This window comes from Megachile rotundata, chromosome 7 (genome assembly GCF_050947335.1).
Source record: "Megachile rotundata isolate GNS110a chromosome 7, iyMegRotu1, whole genome shotgun sequence".
In the NCBI taxonomy this organism is placed as follows: domain Eukaryota; kingdom Metazoa; phylum Arthropoda; class Insecta; order Hymenoptera; family Megachilidae; genus Megachile; species Megachile rotundata.
Genome location: NC_134989.1, coordinates 16,639,343 through 16,655,975, shown reverse-complemented (window position 1 = coordinate 16,655,975; position 16,633 = coordinate 16,639,343). Strand labels below are relative to the sequence as shown.

Genomic DNA, 16,633 nt, shown 5'->3' with positions numbered 1-16,633 from the left:
TTTGCAACGACTCTCGATGGGATCAAAGAATCGACCCGGCGTCGTTGCCCTTAAATCTGTTTAATTTCGTTCGACATTTGTCTCCCGTTTCGTTGTATCTCGATCGTATCGAGCGGTTCTTTTATCGGCCAAAGTTTCGAATTCGAAATTTGTAATTCGAGGAAGGAAGCCCACGACCCACACGCGCGTTTCCATCCATCCGATGTTCCGTCATGTCCGGCGACACTCCCACGTTAACCGCCTACGTACCATAAACAGAACTACTGTAACGCAGACCGTACGTCTAGACCAGTTTATTACTCGCAATGCGTTTTAGCGAAATTAAGCGTCTCCGTGCACGCTTCTATTCGTGTCTTTCCGTAAAAGGGTGCGCCGTGCGATCGCGTTGATAACGACGCGCGTACGACACAGGTGGAAGCCTCTTCATTCACGCCTATCGCTAATACGAACTTCTGTTCGATACGACCCTGTCGAGATCACGGAAAGAAAGGATAATATACCCGATAAAACAACCAACTAAAAGCCGTGCTCCTCGTTCCTGGTAAAAATTACATCTCCGTAAAAAGGGAAGCGGAAACGGAAATACGATGAATAGCCAGAATCAAAGACAATGAAAATAGACTAATTAACGTGGGTAGTTGCGTGTCACATAGGACAGAGAAATTTCAAACGCGAGTACACGGAGCGTACAGGAGTCCTCGTGACAGAACGATCGACGGTTCCGTTACTTGGAACGAGAGCCCACGTATAATTAAATGGACGACCGAAATGGTTTACGCGAAACAAGGAAAAATATATACCAGCTTTACTTTCCGCCGACTTTCTTACTTTCCTTTTTCCCTTAGAAAGAGAAGACAACGCGATGCTCTAATTCGATCTCGATTCCTACCGAGGAGTCGGTCACGTTCGACCTCTATACCGAGCAGTTAATTCATCGAATTACGGTCAGAGGGAATCGGATCAAAACGCGCGTCGCGCGGATTTGAATCTAAAACGACCAAGTCTTCGGACAGTTCGTCGAATTTTGAAAGTCGTTCGAAAAGCGAATCGTTTCGAAAGGAAGTAATTAGTCGATTTTCGTGAGTGACCATTACTCGAAAGTAATCGATCTAAATGGGACGAAAACTGTAAACAAAATAATTTCCCGTGAGCCCGTGGCGTTGTCGAGCGTCGGTAATGGAACCTCGTGACTCGTGACGAGCGCTATAGGATCGTAGAGAGTAGAGAGGAATGGTGCGGTGTTGCGGCGAAATACTGAAAGTGGGGGGTCCCGGTGAGGGTTCTAATAGAAGCGAAATCAGTCGTTCCGCGGCGCGCAACCTGTTAGCGTCGTGGCGTCGCGTCCGCCTTTTATTTTCCGTTTCTTTTCCATCCGTTCTTTCGCACGGTATCTCCGTTGAATCGGCTCGCGATTATCCCTGACCGAGTTCTCGTCGCGGTACAGTTCGGTGCGAAACAGTTTGAAAATCATATTCCTGCGAAAAAGGTTACCGATCGGCGCGTCAGGCCCAGGTTGACGAACCCTCTCAAAGAGGCGGACACGTCGCTTCCGTAAAAATGCAGTCCGTCGGCCGAGCGATCGGTTAACGCGCAATATATCTTCGGATCGCGCGAACAATACCTGCCGGGCAAAATCGTGAGCAACGGCGTTGTTCTCGCGTTGCAGTCGAAGCGACAGGAGAAACAAGAGACCGATCGAGGCAAAAAGGTAGCGACGCGATCGAAACGACGCACTCTTCGATCAGCGTCGATGTCGGCGTCGAAAGGATTTCAAAGTTCGACGGACGCGCCTCGTATCGATCGATTTCGACTTCCGTGACGAGTGATCGCGTCGGAGGAAGCACACGCGTACGCTTTTACGGTGAATCGTGAGTTAGGACAAAGCGTTTAACGACGCGCAACGGTAACGGATCGATGGTCGATCGTCGTGCGCGAAGAAAATCGAGGCTAGAAAAAAAGTCAGAGATCCGAATCGAACGTGCACGGTGGTCGTGTGGTGCCGTTGACCGATTTAATTTATCTCGCGTTGGCAAAAGGACCCGGAAGCCGCTATATTGGAGAGGAAGCGAGAAAGCGGCGTGCCGCTCTTCTGTGTACCGCGGCAGAGGCGATCGTCGCAGCTCGAAAACGTAAGTCCTACGCTCTATCTTCGACGCAGGTCGATCTTAATTCGTCGCGTAAAACTAGACTTGTGGAAACGGAGTAGGAATTGCGCGCAACAAAATATTACCCTCGAGACGTTTCCGTGAATGAAATCGGCCTCGACGATACGCTCGTAAAGCGTACTCGCGAGATACTTATCGTTTATCGGTAACGATCGAGACGGCACAAGTACGTCGAGCGCGATAATTGTACCGCGATTCGTAGAATTATTAGTCACGAAACGAGAGAAAGTACAGGTCACGTATGTAACGAACCTATTCGTCGCATACGGGTAACCGACAAACGCTCGAAAAAAGGTTTCCCCGCTACGGCAGCCGATTCATGTTCCGCAAGAAAGTTAGGTTAACGCGAAGAAATACCGGTAGGTGAAGGTCACCAGTGTCCATTGGACGACGACGACGCGTAGTACGAGCAAATTCGTGCCGCTGCACGCAGCATTCTTCGCGACTTCCTGTAAATCGACTCGCGATCGTTCATAAATTCTACGCTCCGCCGTATCCGTTCTTCGGGCGATAAGGCTGAGTATCGTTTTGCAGCTTTAAAATTAACACTTGACCGAAATTCGGAAACGCAGAGCAAGATTACGAAGCCTGTATTTTATGCGCTCTTATGCTCGCAGTTTCGAGACGAGAAAAATTGCTTAGAACGACAGGTGGCTTCCGTAGCTTCGTTTCCGATGGTCGTTTTACTATTTCAGTTCGCGAATTTTAGAAGATCGAACGAGTAAATTGCGTGCATCGCGTGCGTTCACCGTTCCCATCGTCCGCGTGCCTCTTCGTCATCGAACCGTCCACGGTTACGCATCTTCCTCTTCCGTTCACTTTTCAAAATTGCCAACCACTTCGCGTTGGCAACGATAAATCTATCGAAAATCGACGTCCTTCGATAAAATACAGACAGTGTTCGAAAGAGACGACGAAGAATTCTGATGCAGCCGATTGTAAGGGAAAGAAACGTTTGTGTGTAACGTTAGCGTATTCTCGGCACGTATAGGCAATAGGAGTTGGTTATTACGCCTACTTCCGGTGGTTGGATCGCGGTGGCGCGGACTCGCTCGAGCTTTAACGCGCTGCACGAATATTCCACGTATTTTTCCCGTTCGCTTATTCGCGTCGTTTCGAGGAAAATGCGTGCGTTTTATGGCTGGTGGAAGAAGTTGGGAAAATCGTCGCGGAAGATCGTGCGTCGTAACGCGTTTCGAGTCGGTTACGCGTGAAAGGTACGGCCCCGCTATTCGAAAATACCGGAGAAGAACGCGCGGCAGACCCGGCTGGAATTTTCGAACAGCTGCAGGCGCATACCTAAGCGATACCGACCATGGCCCAACCTCGGCACTACGGAAACGCTCGTAAACTCGACCAACTTTGCTCGTCTCGTCTCGAATACGCTTTGAAAAAAACGTCCTTCCCTTTTATCGCGCGTCTCGCCTTTTACCCTTTGCGAGCTGGTCGATCTCGTCTGAGTAAACGACGAGCACGGTGATTTCGCTCGCCAACGAGCGCCGTTTCGACAGGCTGCACGATACTCGTTCGAACGGACCGGTGCGGTGAGCAGAAAAGGATTGACCATATGGTCGGATGAATGGGGAGTCGAACACGAAACGAAACGAAAGCTTTACGGGTGCAGTTGGTCGAACGACTACTCCGATCGACTCGGTTCGAACCGTACGAATCTCTGTCTCGTGATTTTCGCGATCTATCGATTCCTGCTCGAGGATTCGCCAAGATACTCGTGGAAAAAGGAGATCCGCTGAAAAGAGATCCTTCTTCTCGAGCCCTCTCGACCCTCTTTCGCTTCGCTACGCTCCGTTGCTCGTCTCGACGACGCGAGTTCCGTTTAACGCGATGCCACGCATATCGAAGGCGAGGCACGCTCGTCGACGCGTCGAGCTCCGCGGAAAAAAGAGAAGGCTTCTCGAAAACGTATCTAGAGAACAAAATTTCCTCCGGCTGGTTCTTTCGTCGACGGAGAGAAGAAAGGGGGTAAGAAAGGAAATACGCGTATGCCGGTAATCGGGTTTCTTCGTACCGATCGGCTGGAATAAAAACAGTTTCCTGCGACGATAACCTTCCCCCCTGGAATCGAATTATCATCGTCGGTCATGACGCGCCGTCGGCTTGACAGGATACAGGTTCTTTAAAAGCGACCAAAGCCAATTAATTAGAGCCGGATGCGTTGATTGACCTCTGAATAAAGTTCGTCAGGGTCCAAGCGTCGCGCATCGCCGGGGGCTCGGCCCTTTCGTTTCAACTTTCAAGTTTATCCCGTTTGTCGTTCTCGACCGAGAGCGAACTAAATGCCCGCGGTCTCGCTCGATTAGCCTCTTCGTCGCTGAACCAAGACCAAACAAAACCAAAATCTACGTCTCCTCCCGATAATCGAGCGTCCCGATCGATAAGGAGGAAGAATCGGCGAATATACTGTTACGCGGCACAGCGCGTGGCTAACTGTAAAAAGCATCCACCTCGGTACTCGTCGGTGAACCGCCTGCCGAGCAGACTTGTCACCGCACCGGTACGTTGCGTACGCGTCGCGTCGCTTACGCGAAAACGTCAGCTGGCACGCGAGACCCCTCGCGGCGCGTTCGCGCGCGATTTCGCGCCCGTTTACGCGAAATGCGGATCGAACGGGAGCACGCTACCGTACGCGTGCACGTCTAATTCCGAGAGCAACCGCGAAATCCGATTGACCGGCTTTCGGAAGCACGAGCAACGCGTCCTATAAATATCCGCTGTACGACGAATCGAGGACAAGAGCACTATTATTTATAAATGCCGCGCCATCGAAGCGCGTTCGATCGATCGAGAAAAGGGTAAAGAGATCGGGATACGACTGGTCGAACTCGTTCGTCGATCGTTAGCATTTCGGCGAATCGGTTGCTTCGGCTTTCGTAAGTTCTCGGCGACAGGGACGCGCGGTTCGGTCGCATTTCTCGCGCGTTAACTAGTTACGAAAGTAACAGTGGCTCGACTCGCTTACGGGGAACAGGAGACGAGCCGTACGAGCGAAACGGTAACCGTAGCTAGGATTCCGAAACTGCGACGGTCGAGAGAAACGTCGTCGCGAGTTTCGCGTTCGTTTCGACGCGGTTATCCTCGGCCGCGACGCGTCGGCGACCTCGTGTCTCGATTCGTCGAGCGGATCGTCCTCGAAAGAGACTCGGCCGGTGAAGAAAAGAGCCGTATTAGGTCAGTAGCGTTCGGGTGTTCGCCCTCGCTGGAAAGAAGAATAATAATAAGAAGAATCCAGCCCTCTCCGTCCTCTTCGTTCTCGTTTCTCTCGCTTCTTTCGTTTCTCTCGGTTGGGTTAGGCTTGCCCCGAGTGACTCTCCGGGGTAACGGCATCTCCGGCCCTCCTCTTCCTCCTCGCAGCCTCCGACTCCTTTCCCCGTTCTTCGTCGTCGACTTGGTCCGCGACTTTGCCTCCGAATACTCTTAGCATTCACCGACAACGTACGCTTCCCCTCCTCCTGCTTCTTCCTCCGCTGTTCCTTCTTTTCGCGCTTGCACGTAACTTTAGCATAGACCAAGCAAAAGTTGTTACATTCGCGATAAAAATATTTCCTCTTAATCGATCATTGACGTTACAGTCGTCCTTGGCCATGCTTATAGACCGAGATTGCAAATTTTCGCCTTTAAAGAAATCAAGTTGGTCGTTGTCAAAAAGAGCTGCTAAAGAAATCATTTTTGTCAGAGTTAATTGCGCATGTATGCGATTTACTTTTGCTCCCGTATCACTACGGCGTTGCAGAAAATGCGTATAAGACTTTTTACTTTCATCGAACGGTTGAAAGTTCGCGTACGGTGGCGTTATTTTTCGTTCCGAATAGAAAGCGTAGGACGGGAGGAAGTCGGACGAGAGCAGATTCCGAAACGGCACGAAACGAAACGATTTACGCGAAACGAGCGGTGTTACGCGATCTCTGTTGCATCGAGCACCGGACACGAATCGTTACGTCGAACGTTTGGTCGTTCCAGCGATGCTCGGCAAGATCGCTGCTAGCCGATAACGAAGCGAAGCGGTTGCCCCGCCACCGGAACGCCTATGAATAAGTCGTTTTCCTCGCGTAACGCATCCTCGGACACGATCCTTCCTTCGTTTTTCCGCGGTGCTTCTCCCGCGTACGATCCTCCGGTACGCGAAAACTTGCTATCTCGGTTCGACGAGTCCGCCGAAGTAGGAAACCGGATCGAACGGTCGGCGTTCGTTGTTCGTGATCCTTGGTCCGTTCTTCCTGCGTCTCCCGTTTTTAGCCACGTTCCTTTTTTTTGTAACGAAAGAGGAAAGCCCGAAGCCTCGGGCTTTAACACGCTAGAACGATTACGCCGACGCGGCAGGCCGCCCCGGTACACCCGTGGGAAGATCACCGGCAAGATTTCGATCGACTTCGACCCTCTCGACTCGTTTCTACGATTTTTCCGTGCGGACGTCGCGTCTACGTCGAACGCGCACGCCACGCCGGGACGTCGATCGAGGAAGGGTTAGGTACATACTTTCGTTAGACGAACGCGAAAACAGCCAGACGAGAACGAACGAGAGCGAGAGAGAAGTTGGGAGTAGGAGGACGGAGAGGAGGTCTGGGACGGTACGGGACGGTACGAGCCAGGAACGTGGTGGGAGGAGGACTTCCGGTGCTCAGGGCCGTAGCTCGCCCTCAGCGTTTATTCCCGAGTCCCTTTCTCCGTCCCCGAGCCAGCACAAAGGACCGTGCAGCGATCCTCTCGAGAAGCAACGGGGGCACGACCTTCTTCACCGCTGAGAGAGAACGTCGCTAAACGGCCTGCTCGTAAAGAATCCTTCTTTCCAGATGACGCTCTCTAGTTTCCTAGAAGCGAATCTCGTATACTACGAGTCGAGTTCGGACGTGGCCCTACCGCGATACGCTGGGCCGTTTAAAACCTCCGATTACGAGATTTAAACACCCGAATCGGGTGCGCCGGCCTACCTGTAGATGAGACGTAGACGGTGCCTGCAATTTATCAAATATTTGTACGATCGCGATGAAATCGGTGACACCGTTCTTCGATGGCTCTGCATCCGATAGTTCGAGACGAAAATATTTTTCAACCCGTCTCGAAAGTCGTAAAACGTACCGAGTGAACCGTCGCGTCGCTTCGGCTCGACGAAGCAACAAGTTTCTCGGCGAAACGACGGGAGCACCGTCCCATGAAACTTCTAGAGCTCCGCGCAAACGCTTTTTAACTTGGTTAACTTCTGTTTCGCACGTTTGCTCGCCGTTCGTGCGAGCGACGGAGAAAGAGAATCTGCGCGTTACGTAGCCGAGCGAGAGATACGAGACGGTACGCTCGTAAATTATAGCCGACGAGAAACGCGTCTGTTACCGAAGCGGCGTCGGTGTAGCGTTATTCGTAATCAGAGTTCGAAAAGTATTTGCACGCGAGAATAATCGATTCCTTTCGATCGCCGCGATCTAGCTTTTCCTCGCCGTTCTTGAAAGATTTCAAAAGTTCTCTTCGAGTCAAAACTTGAACACCCGTGTATAACGCCAATATCGCAATTCCTCGAACCGGGTCACGCAGAAGCGTTTGATTGTGCCCGTTAAGAATCGTTGTGTGACGTTTTGAAATATTTAAATCGAGTGGATTTAATTTGCATCGGTTAACGAGACGATTAAGGTTACACCGTGAAGATATAGTCAGAAGTCTTCCAGGTATAAATTATCGTTGTTTCGGAAGTCGAACATTATAAAACTATCGGAAGGCGACAGGTCGGGTTTTCTGCGTCGCTCGGATTCTCGGTTGGAGTCGGAAAGGAAGGAAGCGAAGATCGCGTCGAGTTTTCGATTCGCAAAACTAACCGCGTTTCCGTGGACGGTAATTGGATCGTTTCAAGGATCGACGCGATCAAGAGGACGCGATTTCGATGGGACGTTTCTCCGTAAAAAATAATCGTAGCGGCGAAACGAGGGTAACGACCGAAAGCCTGGAGTCTCGGACAAGTTACGCTCACCGTGCTTCGGACTCGTTGCGTGGACGGCTGCCAACTTCTCCTCACGATTCTCGATTCCATCGCGAAGGGTCAACGATCGAACGCGTCGCGTCTCGTGTCGGAAATCCGTCCGAAATCGATCGATCGGAAGCGGACCGAGCACTCAGCTTCCTTTCGACTCGTTCAACGATGCTTCGTCCCGTTCGAAGATCGAAAGCTTTGCTCGAACCGGAAGAGAGAAACACAGGTGGGCAGCGCGTGGGATAACCGATCGATGCCGGTCACGACTTGGCTCCAAAAAGAGACGCGGAACCGGGGCGAAGTTAAGACGGGTTTCGGTATTACCGAAATCTGTGTCCGCGTATTTATAGTTGAACCGTTAAAAAGCACGTATCCGAGCACCGCGGTGGTCGGCAGAACCGCGCTACGGGACCGGTCTCTTAATCTTCTCTCGAAATAAACACCCTCCGCGTTCGTGCCGGAGCCCGTACTCGCCCTCGTATTCTTACCCGTAGTCTGCTGTTCTTCGACCTATCTCGAATATCCCCTTCCGCCGTTCTCTCGTTCCGTATATCGTTTGCTAAAGGAATTTTTAACACGAAACGCACGGTGGTCCAAACGAGAGCCAGTTATCGCGTTACCGTTCGCGCTCTAGATCGCGAACGATAGAACACGCGAGGACATGTACGGAATGTCGGCTGCTCATTCGACGCTGAGCAGCAAATTCTCGAATGTATTTATAAAAATTGCATGTACAACAATTACGTAATAACAATATCGAATAGGACAGTGACCGATAAGAAACAAGTCGATCGATTCTTATTAGGATCGAGACGAAATCGTGCAGCAAACCGAACGAAACAAAGAGTAATCGAAAACGAAATCGAAGGCGTAGCGGTCGCGACACGCGTTAGGACCTCCTGCAGAGAGAACGGAACGGGGAAAAAGCGCGCGAGTCAAGGATCGCTTCGATCGTCGCATGTGCTCCTACGCTCGTTGCTCGAGTCGATTAATAAATATGCTAATGTTCCGAGACGAGCGTCAGATTTAATCGAAGCCGTTTCCCGTTAAACTTTGGATCTCGGAGACGCGACGCGAAGCTTCTCGCGCTTCCGTCGCTACGTAGGCATTCGTAGGTGAAAGTCGAAGCGAGCTCGGCATTTTGTAACGTTGATCTAGCTCTCGAAATCGTATCGTTCGAGCACGAACTTGTACACCGCGCGTTAAAACCTCCTGGTAGGTTGAAAAGTATTACGAGGGAGCGCGATGCGTCGACGTCGAGATAAGCGCGATCCGAATAAAAAATACTGGGCCTCTCTAGCGTCCCCTTTAAAACTTCTCGCTCAGATAACGCCAGTTGCGTCGTAACAGTACTTCTCCTGCTGGGACCTTCTGGAAAATGTATAAATTAACGAGAGAAATAATGGAACTTTAATCATAAATATCTAGAAAATCTGTCGCTACAATGTATTCGTAAACGGGAGAGCTAGATTAATCCGACGTTCGAGAATCGTCGTGATCGATAGTCCATCGTTCGAACGAAAATGGACGAGATCGAAGGTGCTCGAATTCGCGGATCTTCGATAACGAGAGAGCTCCGCGATACCTGTCGATGTTTGACCGACCAGTCGTATCGATGTTTTGACTTTTGAGCAGCCAACGAGTACTCTGTCAGGGACGAAAATGCGGCGAAGAGATAGCGAGTAAGGTATAACGGCGTTCTTTGTGCGTTATCTTTGGCCGGTTTGTTTCTTTTCGCTCCAGCACCGCGCTACGATCCCACGCGTAAATGTCGCCGACAAAGCTTATCCGTTTACGATCGGCCCGAAACGGGCAAGGGTCGCTGCCCTACGCAACGATCTTTCATCCACGGCCGCGGCGTAACCTAGAAACTCGAATTTTCTCCGATTCGATCGGGACGTTTGAACGTTCAGGATCGGCCTCGGTAACGAGCGGCGCAACGAGTTGCGAGAGTCGCGGCGAGTTCGAAGCGAAGCGTAATCGCGAGAAATCTCGAGCGGCGCTTAACGTCGACTCGATAATTATTTTCGCTCGATAGATCGCTGCAGCAGCGTTTCGATCCCTCCTCGACGGTGGTGTGCATACGAAGAAAAAGGAAGTCGTTGACCCGATACGTCAGCCTTGCGTAACGAGCGCTTTACACGCGTGACCCGTAAACTAATCGTACGGTCGAACGAAAAGAAAGAAAAATACGCGTTCGAACGCATCTAAATGCGAACGAACGACACTTTTCCACGCGTCCGTCGCGATCGGTCGTGACCCGTGCTCCCGATCAACGTCGTTCGATACCTTTCGACCGATTCGGTCTTTGGTCTACCGATTCGAGAGTTTTCGCGAACCATTTCGACGGAGTTCACGTTTCTCGTAAAATTTCTCGTTGTTCCACCGCCGAGACGAAACTCATTCCTTCACCGTTTTATCTGTCACCGTGAATGCCGCCGTTGTACGAAGAGGAATCGATCGATTCTATCGAAACAGTCGGCCGATTCAGTGGCAATCTGGAACAAAGTCGGTAGCCCTTCTTCCATTGGCAAATACGCGTTTCGAGCCCCGTCCGATAAGCCGCGATTACCGACGATTAGCAACTGAGCGTCGGAGTTTCTCCTTTCGTTAGCGTTTCCTACCACTTCGTTAAAGTTCGTCGTTATCGAGATCGCGATCGATAAAGGGCTCGGGAAGGGATGAGACGGGGAGGGGAAGAGGGAACAGAAAGAACCCTTGGTCGAAACACGTCCGTGCATGTTCGTACGCGGTATAAATTCGCTCGCTTATTGTTAACTGTAGATATTCCGTTGTTCGCCGGCCAGTTTAGCGGCGAACACCGCGACGAGCGGTTCGAACGCGAGTTTTTCCGATTCGAGACGTAAAAAGCGATGTCGATGAAAATCGCGAGCGGTTTCGTGGAGTTCTTGACGCGTCTCACGCCGTCTCCCAGAAAAAAGGAAACGAATACGCGTCGCGGGAGGAACAGTATCTTTTCCGACGGCGGACAGGTAACGACAGACGGAAACGATTCTCTTTCGTTCGCGATATATCGATAAATTCGTGGCGCGGTCCACGAACGCGAAACGGGATCGCTCGTTTAAAGTCGAAACGCGCGAGGGAGGACTCGGCGAAACTCGGCGTGACGCGCGCGTTACGTAAGAAAGGAAAGGTGGAAAGGGAAGGCAGCGGGGTTGCGAGGTCGAAGCACGGATGGGACGACACGACGAGACGGGAGGCGAGGGTCGATTTGACCGAACTGAACGCGTCGCGGTACCCCGATGACTCACGAACAAAAGGAATGGAACGACGCGACGCGTCGGGACGATTCTCGCTGCTGGATATCCCCAGGCCAATCTTTGCCTCTCTCTCCCTCGTAGTACCGCCCAAACTGCCCGGCCGACTCCCGCATTCCTCCTCAATTGTCCCAATTTCGGAGAGTACATTCCTGAAAGCTTAGTGGGATGCATCGCCGGACGAGGCGAAACGAATTCCAACCGTTCGTTCCTTTAAACTCGGACCTACGGTTACATTCTTACGGGCCCGGCTCCTTCAGAACGAAATGCACAGCCGTTTCGCCGGTAGAATTAACTTTCTCGAGAACTGTGACAAATGTAGGCGACGCGAATATCTGCGAAAATATCGGTAATTGCACAGTGAAGGGTACGATTTCGAGGACTTCGAATTACGAAGCGCGTAATCTTAATTTCTCAGATATGCGCGAAAAACGTCGGTTAAAACGATGTACTGTAGTTTCGATAACGCGACCGATATCGAAATAGTCGGTCGAACTCTCCTCGTTTAAGTTTTTAAATTTGACGAGCTTCTTTGCCACCCAAAAACACGCCGCTAAAAATAATGCTTCAAGTGTTTTTAGGCTACCCCACGTCCGTCGATGGAACTCGAGATACCGTCCGACTCGGATCGATCCCAGATCTCGGTCCTCGCTACGAGATGTTTAACGCTATTTCCTCGAGAGTCGAGATACGCGTAACGAGATTAGAGCGTCCGGTGAAAACGATCGCGATAACAAGCTCCGGTAATAAATTGATCGTTCGCGAAGCTGGCCATGCGACGCTCATCGTCGGTCATAACATATCGACGATAGAATTTATCGTCCCACGATTACCTCAGCCCGGCGCCAATATTTCGTTCTCGCGCCGCGTGAGGCGCATAACTCCCCTCTGTTCCGAGCAATTCTACAGCCACGCGTGGCTACCGCGAACACGGTAGCCGTTTCTCGTCGATCCTCTCGATTAACGCAAAGAGCGAGCGAGTAAGCCAGCTTCTCCTACAGAGAACGACAAAAAAGCGTAAGCTCGCTTGGAGGTCTCGCCGCGAATCCGTTGGGCCCTTCTCGACGTCGACCTCTCGCAACTTTCTTCCCTTTCAACGGAACGGAGAAGAACAGCTCGTAGGAAACGACAGATTATCGTGACCGAATTTACCGTGACATTCGAAACGTTAGGCAACGGAGTCACGGTTTTCGCGTCGTACACGTTACAGCGTTAAACTTGTCCATCGCGGGAGAAAAGCAACAAAGTCGCGCGGAAACCGGTCGCGAGTTCATTGTCCCGGATCGCTTTTTCTCTACCCATTTCCCTTCTCGTCTCTCCTCTTTTGTCTTTATCTTTCGCTTTTCCATCTCGCGACACGAAGTTTGACGCTCTATCGAGACACTTTTGTATCTCGAATCGATCGCTCCGGAGGATCTGCGGCGTCCACGATTTATCGTCGCAAAAATTCTCGTTTTCGTAAATGACTATGTACGATAATAGAAGCGGGTAATCTTTTCGTTTCCGATAAAAATCATTCACGTTGGTTTTAATTGATAAAACGCGTTGCGCGGTAACGATTGCCAACGATAAGCTACTCTTTCCGTTATCGGCGAGGCAACGTGGAGTCATCGGCTAAATTCTGGGTGCACACGCACCGGCTTCTCGATCCGCGCGTATTTCGAGGAGACGCAACTTTCTTTCGGTCAATGAATACGCGCAATTAGAAAAAATAATTGCTCCCTCGTTGCATAGAAGGCGGCTCGCGGTTGCATCGTGGCCACGATCAACGGGCGGAAACCGGTAGAAAAACTGGTATTTTACCACGGTAATAGTGCGCGATGTTATTACGATCTCTAGCGGCAACCTCGTTTACGAGCCCAGAAAGGGGCGAAATAATATTCTATCTGGCCCGCTACGCTTTATACGGCTGTGCGCGTTCACGCTCGAGGGATTCGTGAAAAATGCGCGATTCCCTTCTGCGTCGTGTCGGAAAATTCGCTTAATGGCGTAAGAAAAAAAGGAACAATCGTCGATCGTTCCCAGAGCAGAAGAAACTCTTTGTTGTTGCGTTATCGTAAAACGCGGTTAAATATTACCGAGAGTTTCCTCGCGGTTCGCATCGCACGCGAATAAACATCGACGCGTACGAGTCGACAAAGAGGTCGGAGAAATCCTGTGCGTAGCCTCGTTGAAAAGAAACGCGGTTCAGCAGAGGCTATTAGGTTGTCGTCGTACAAATCGTTGGATTCGAAATCGTCGCGAATACGTATTCGCTTCGAACGAATAACGAACCTTACTCGATAGCTCCCCTTTTTCGGTTTTAACCTCGTTCGAGGTTTAAACTCGCGCAACCTTTTCCTAAGATCCTGGGGTGTCTTCCTCTTTCTCCCCCCTCCCCCACTTTCCGAATTTCTTTCTTTCTCCCCTCTCCCCCATTTCCCGTAGTTCAAGAAGTTTTAACAACTATTTCCCACAAGCCAAAGTCAGAGGAGAAACCAATTACAATTTCGGAAAAGATTTTTTCGCCCGCATGAGGATTCGATCCTGTGTCCCGCGGATCGTCGATCCGACACCCTACCCCCTCACCCACCGAGGCCCCATTCTTGGTACTTCATTAGAACGATATTACCATACAAGACTCAAGGGTATTCTTAATTTCTCATTTCCTACCTTTCCCAGCTCCTAGTATTTTCTCTTTCTGATCCCTCCCCCACTTTCCTTCTTTCGCCCCCTCCCCACTTTCCTCCTTTCGGTTCATTTTAACCCGCGAGATAACTCGAAACTACCTCCGATAATCGTGAAATAATCGGAACACAGAATTTTCGTGATTGCGGTGACGCTCGTCTATCTTTTATTTTATAATTTTCGCACAGGACATGTGTCGGAGGAAATTGTTCGGAAAACGTCGACGCGGCGTCAAACGAAGGAAAAGGAAAAAAGGCGAGGAAAGAATCGGCGCTGAGCGCGCGTTCTTTGTCGGACACGCAACGACATCGCGATACGCTCGTAGATCGCGCAAAGAATGCAGAGGAATTTACATAACTAGTTCGGATGATCGACGCCTCGTTTCGCGCGATATGCGAACGGATGTCGATTCCATCGTTCGATTACTCGCGAGCGTTCAAAAATTTCGACCGATCCGTATCGCGAACGATCGATCGTTTCCGTTCATAACGATCTTTCGGTATCTCTCGCCATCGCTCGCTATCGTTATTGCCCGTCGCCACATACAATGCGATACGATTCTCTCGACCTTATCTCGAGAGAAAGATAAGCGAAAAAGCGTAATACGTTAGATCGCGGTATCGTTTCGCTTCGCGATCGCCGCGTTATTCCCCGATATATTAGATACGAACCTTTTTTACGCAAACAAGCTTCTACGAGTTGCTAATTTTCTTCCGCGTGGCAGAATCGAATGTTCGCGGTAACGAAAGTAGTCCCTTCTAAATTCGTTAACGAGAAAGAGTGCACTGTTAGCTAACGAACAATCGCACACTGCTTCCCTACCTTATTAAAGAGAAATAAAACAATGCATTAAGTCATACTCGAGTAAAGCTCAAGCATTGTAGACTATTAGAAGGTGCGCAGTATAAATTGTGCCAATATCGTGTTACGCATCTAGGCAAACATTTTCCAGTACCCAATAATTTACGCAAAAAAAACTTGCCCGCGTTTCCGTATATCGTCGTTAATTTTCTCAATAATAATAACCGGTATCGATTCCAGTTTCCTGCTCGGTCCTCGGTGATTATCGGTCAATTCGCATGAAACGCTATTAATTCTCGTTAAGTTCGATCTCGCTTGACTCGAATTCGACGGACCTCGATCGATAAATCGTTGCTACGTTTTACTTTCGAGACGGATTCGCCGATCCACCGGCAACGAACGATGCTTCTGCGGTTGCACGCACCTCGAACGTTCCCACAAGGTGTACGCACGGAAAAGTCGTCGTACAAGTTCAGTACCTACGAGTTTAGCCGCGACTCTGACGAAACGCTCGCTGATCACCGAGGACGAGGATCGGTGAATCCGATACACCGGACACCGAAGAACCTGTGCTTCTTCGATGCGCCTCTTCGTATTCTCGCGGCTTCTCCTTATTCGTTACTCCTTAAGAAATTTCGTTACTCATAAATCGACGCAAAACATATAAACTTTTAGAATCTCGTACGACTAGTTTGAAAATAATCATGGAGGCCCAATGTTCGTGCATTTACGGTGTTCCAGATTCGGTTCGAAGAGCCAGGTTTTACATCTCGCATGAATCTGTCGCGAAATAACCGGTGAAAGACCGATTCGCGTTCGGCGATACGAAAGGCAAGAAGAAGACCGGTGTTCGCGTGAAGGCACGGTTAACTTCCGCTGACGGCTGACCGGATTTCAGACCCGTTTCGTCTCTCCTACTCGTCTCTATCCTCTGTGTAGACTCTATTCGCGCGACGCAACAAAGAACGCGCGATTTCCGCGATCGTTGCGCGATTCTCGCGAGAAAAACATTTTCGAAAGACGATCCTCGCTTTTCCATTCGTAGGTGGACGCGTCATCGGCGCGCAGTCCTTGAAAAATCGCGAGCGGTGAGTCAACGCGATCTCCTCCTCCTCGTCCCGCGGCGTCGATCGAAACCGCTCGTCGACGCCTTCGTCGTATCGTTAACGTCGACCTCGAAATCGAAACCGCGTCGCGGAGAGAGTCGGACGCTCGTCGGAGAAGCACGCGACCGACGGTACGAACCGACCAGAGACCGTTCTGAGAACTTTCGCACGGTGTAATCTTGCTGGAACGAAGCGGTGCAAAAGAACATCGAGCGTAGGTGGGGCGCGACGAAGCAGGCAAAACGCGAGGGTCGGGATTAGAGAAAACGCTTTACTCTCGCAACCTTGTTCGTCGACAGGCCGAACCTTCCAAAGGCTACGATCTCGTTTGACGCATTAGAGGCTGGTTGCAGCGTCGCACGGTGGCTTCGATGATCGAATCGAGAACGCGTCGCGGTCGAGGAAGCCGCGGCAAAGCGACGTGGAACGCGCGGAATGCAACGACGAGAGGAGAAGGGAAGCTTGTTAGCTCGTGCCGAACGCGTTTCTCGATCGGTCCTCTTCGATCCTAGACCTAGACCGTGACACGAAGCTAAAGATTTTCTGGCTCGCGACCCTGTTTCCTTCGTCTGGTTGAAAAAGACTGGAACACAGAAATTTTCAGCGACTCGTCGGTGCGATGAGAGACGAATGCGCGCCCTCGATTAA

General features: G+C 50.7%; 1 protein-coding gene across 3 annotated transcripts in view; it reads left to right on the top strand.

Moving 5' to 3' along the window:
* The first annotated feature begins 1,291 nt into the window (after nt 1-1,291).
* The window catches only part of LOC100875985 (signal-induced proliferation-associated 1-like protein 2), a 22,324-nt gene continuing 6,982 nt past the window's right edge, over nt 1,292-16,633 (top strand). Inside the window, exon 1 of one of the 3 annotated variants that reach the window (XM_012292035.2) lies at nt 1,292-2,129. Coding sequence is in view for 2 of the 3 variants with exons in the window: in XM_012292036.2 (XP_012147426.2) it covers nt 11,007-11,126 (120 nt within the window). In the remaining variant the exon portion in view is untranslated. Of the gene's footprint in view, nt 2,130-10,981; nt 11,127-16,633 lie in introns of those variants that run through there. The other 2 variants (XM_012292036.2, XM_003706138.3) reach the window with 2 other exon arrangements.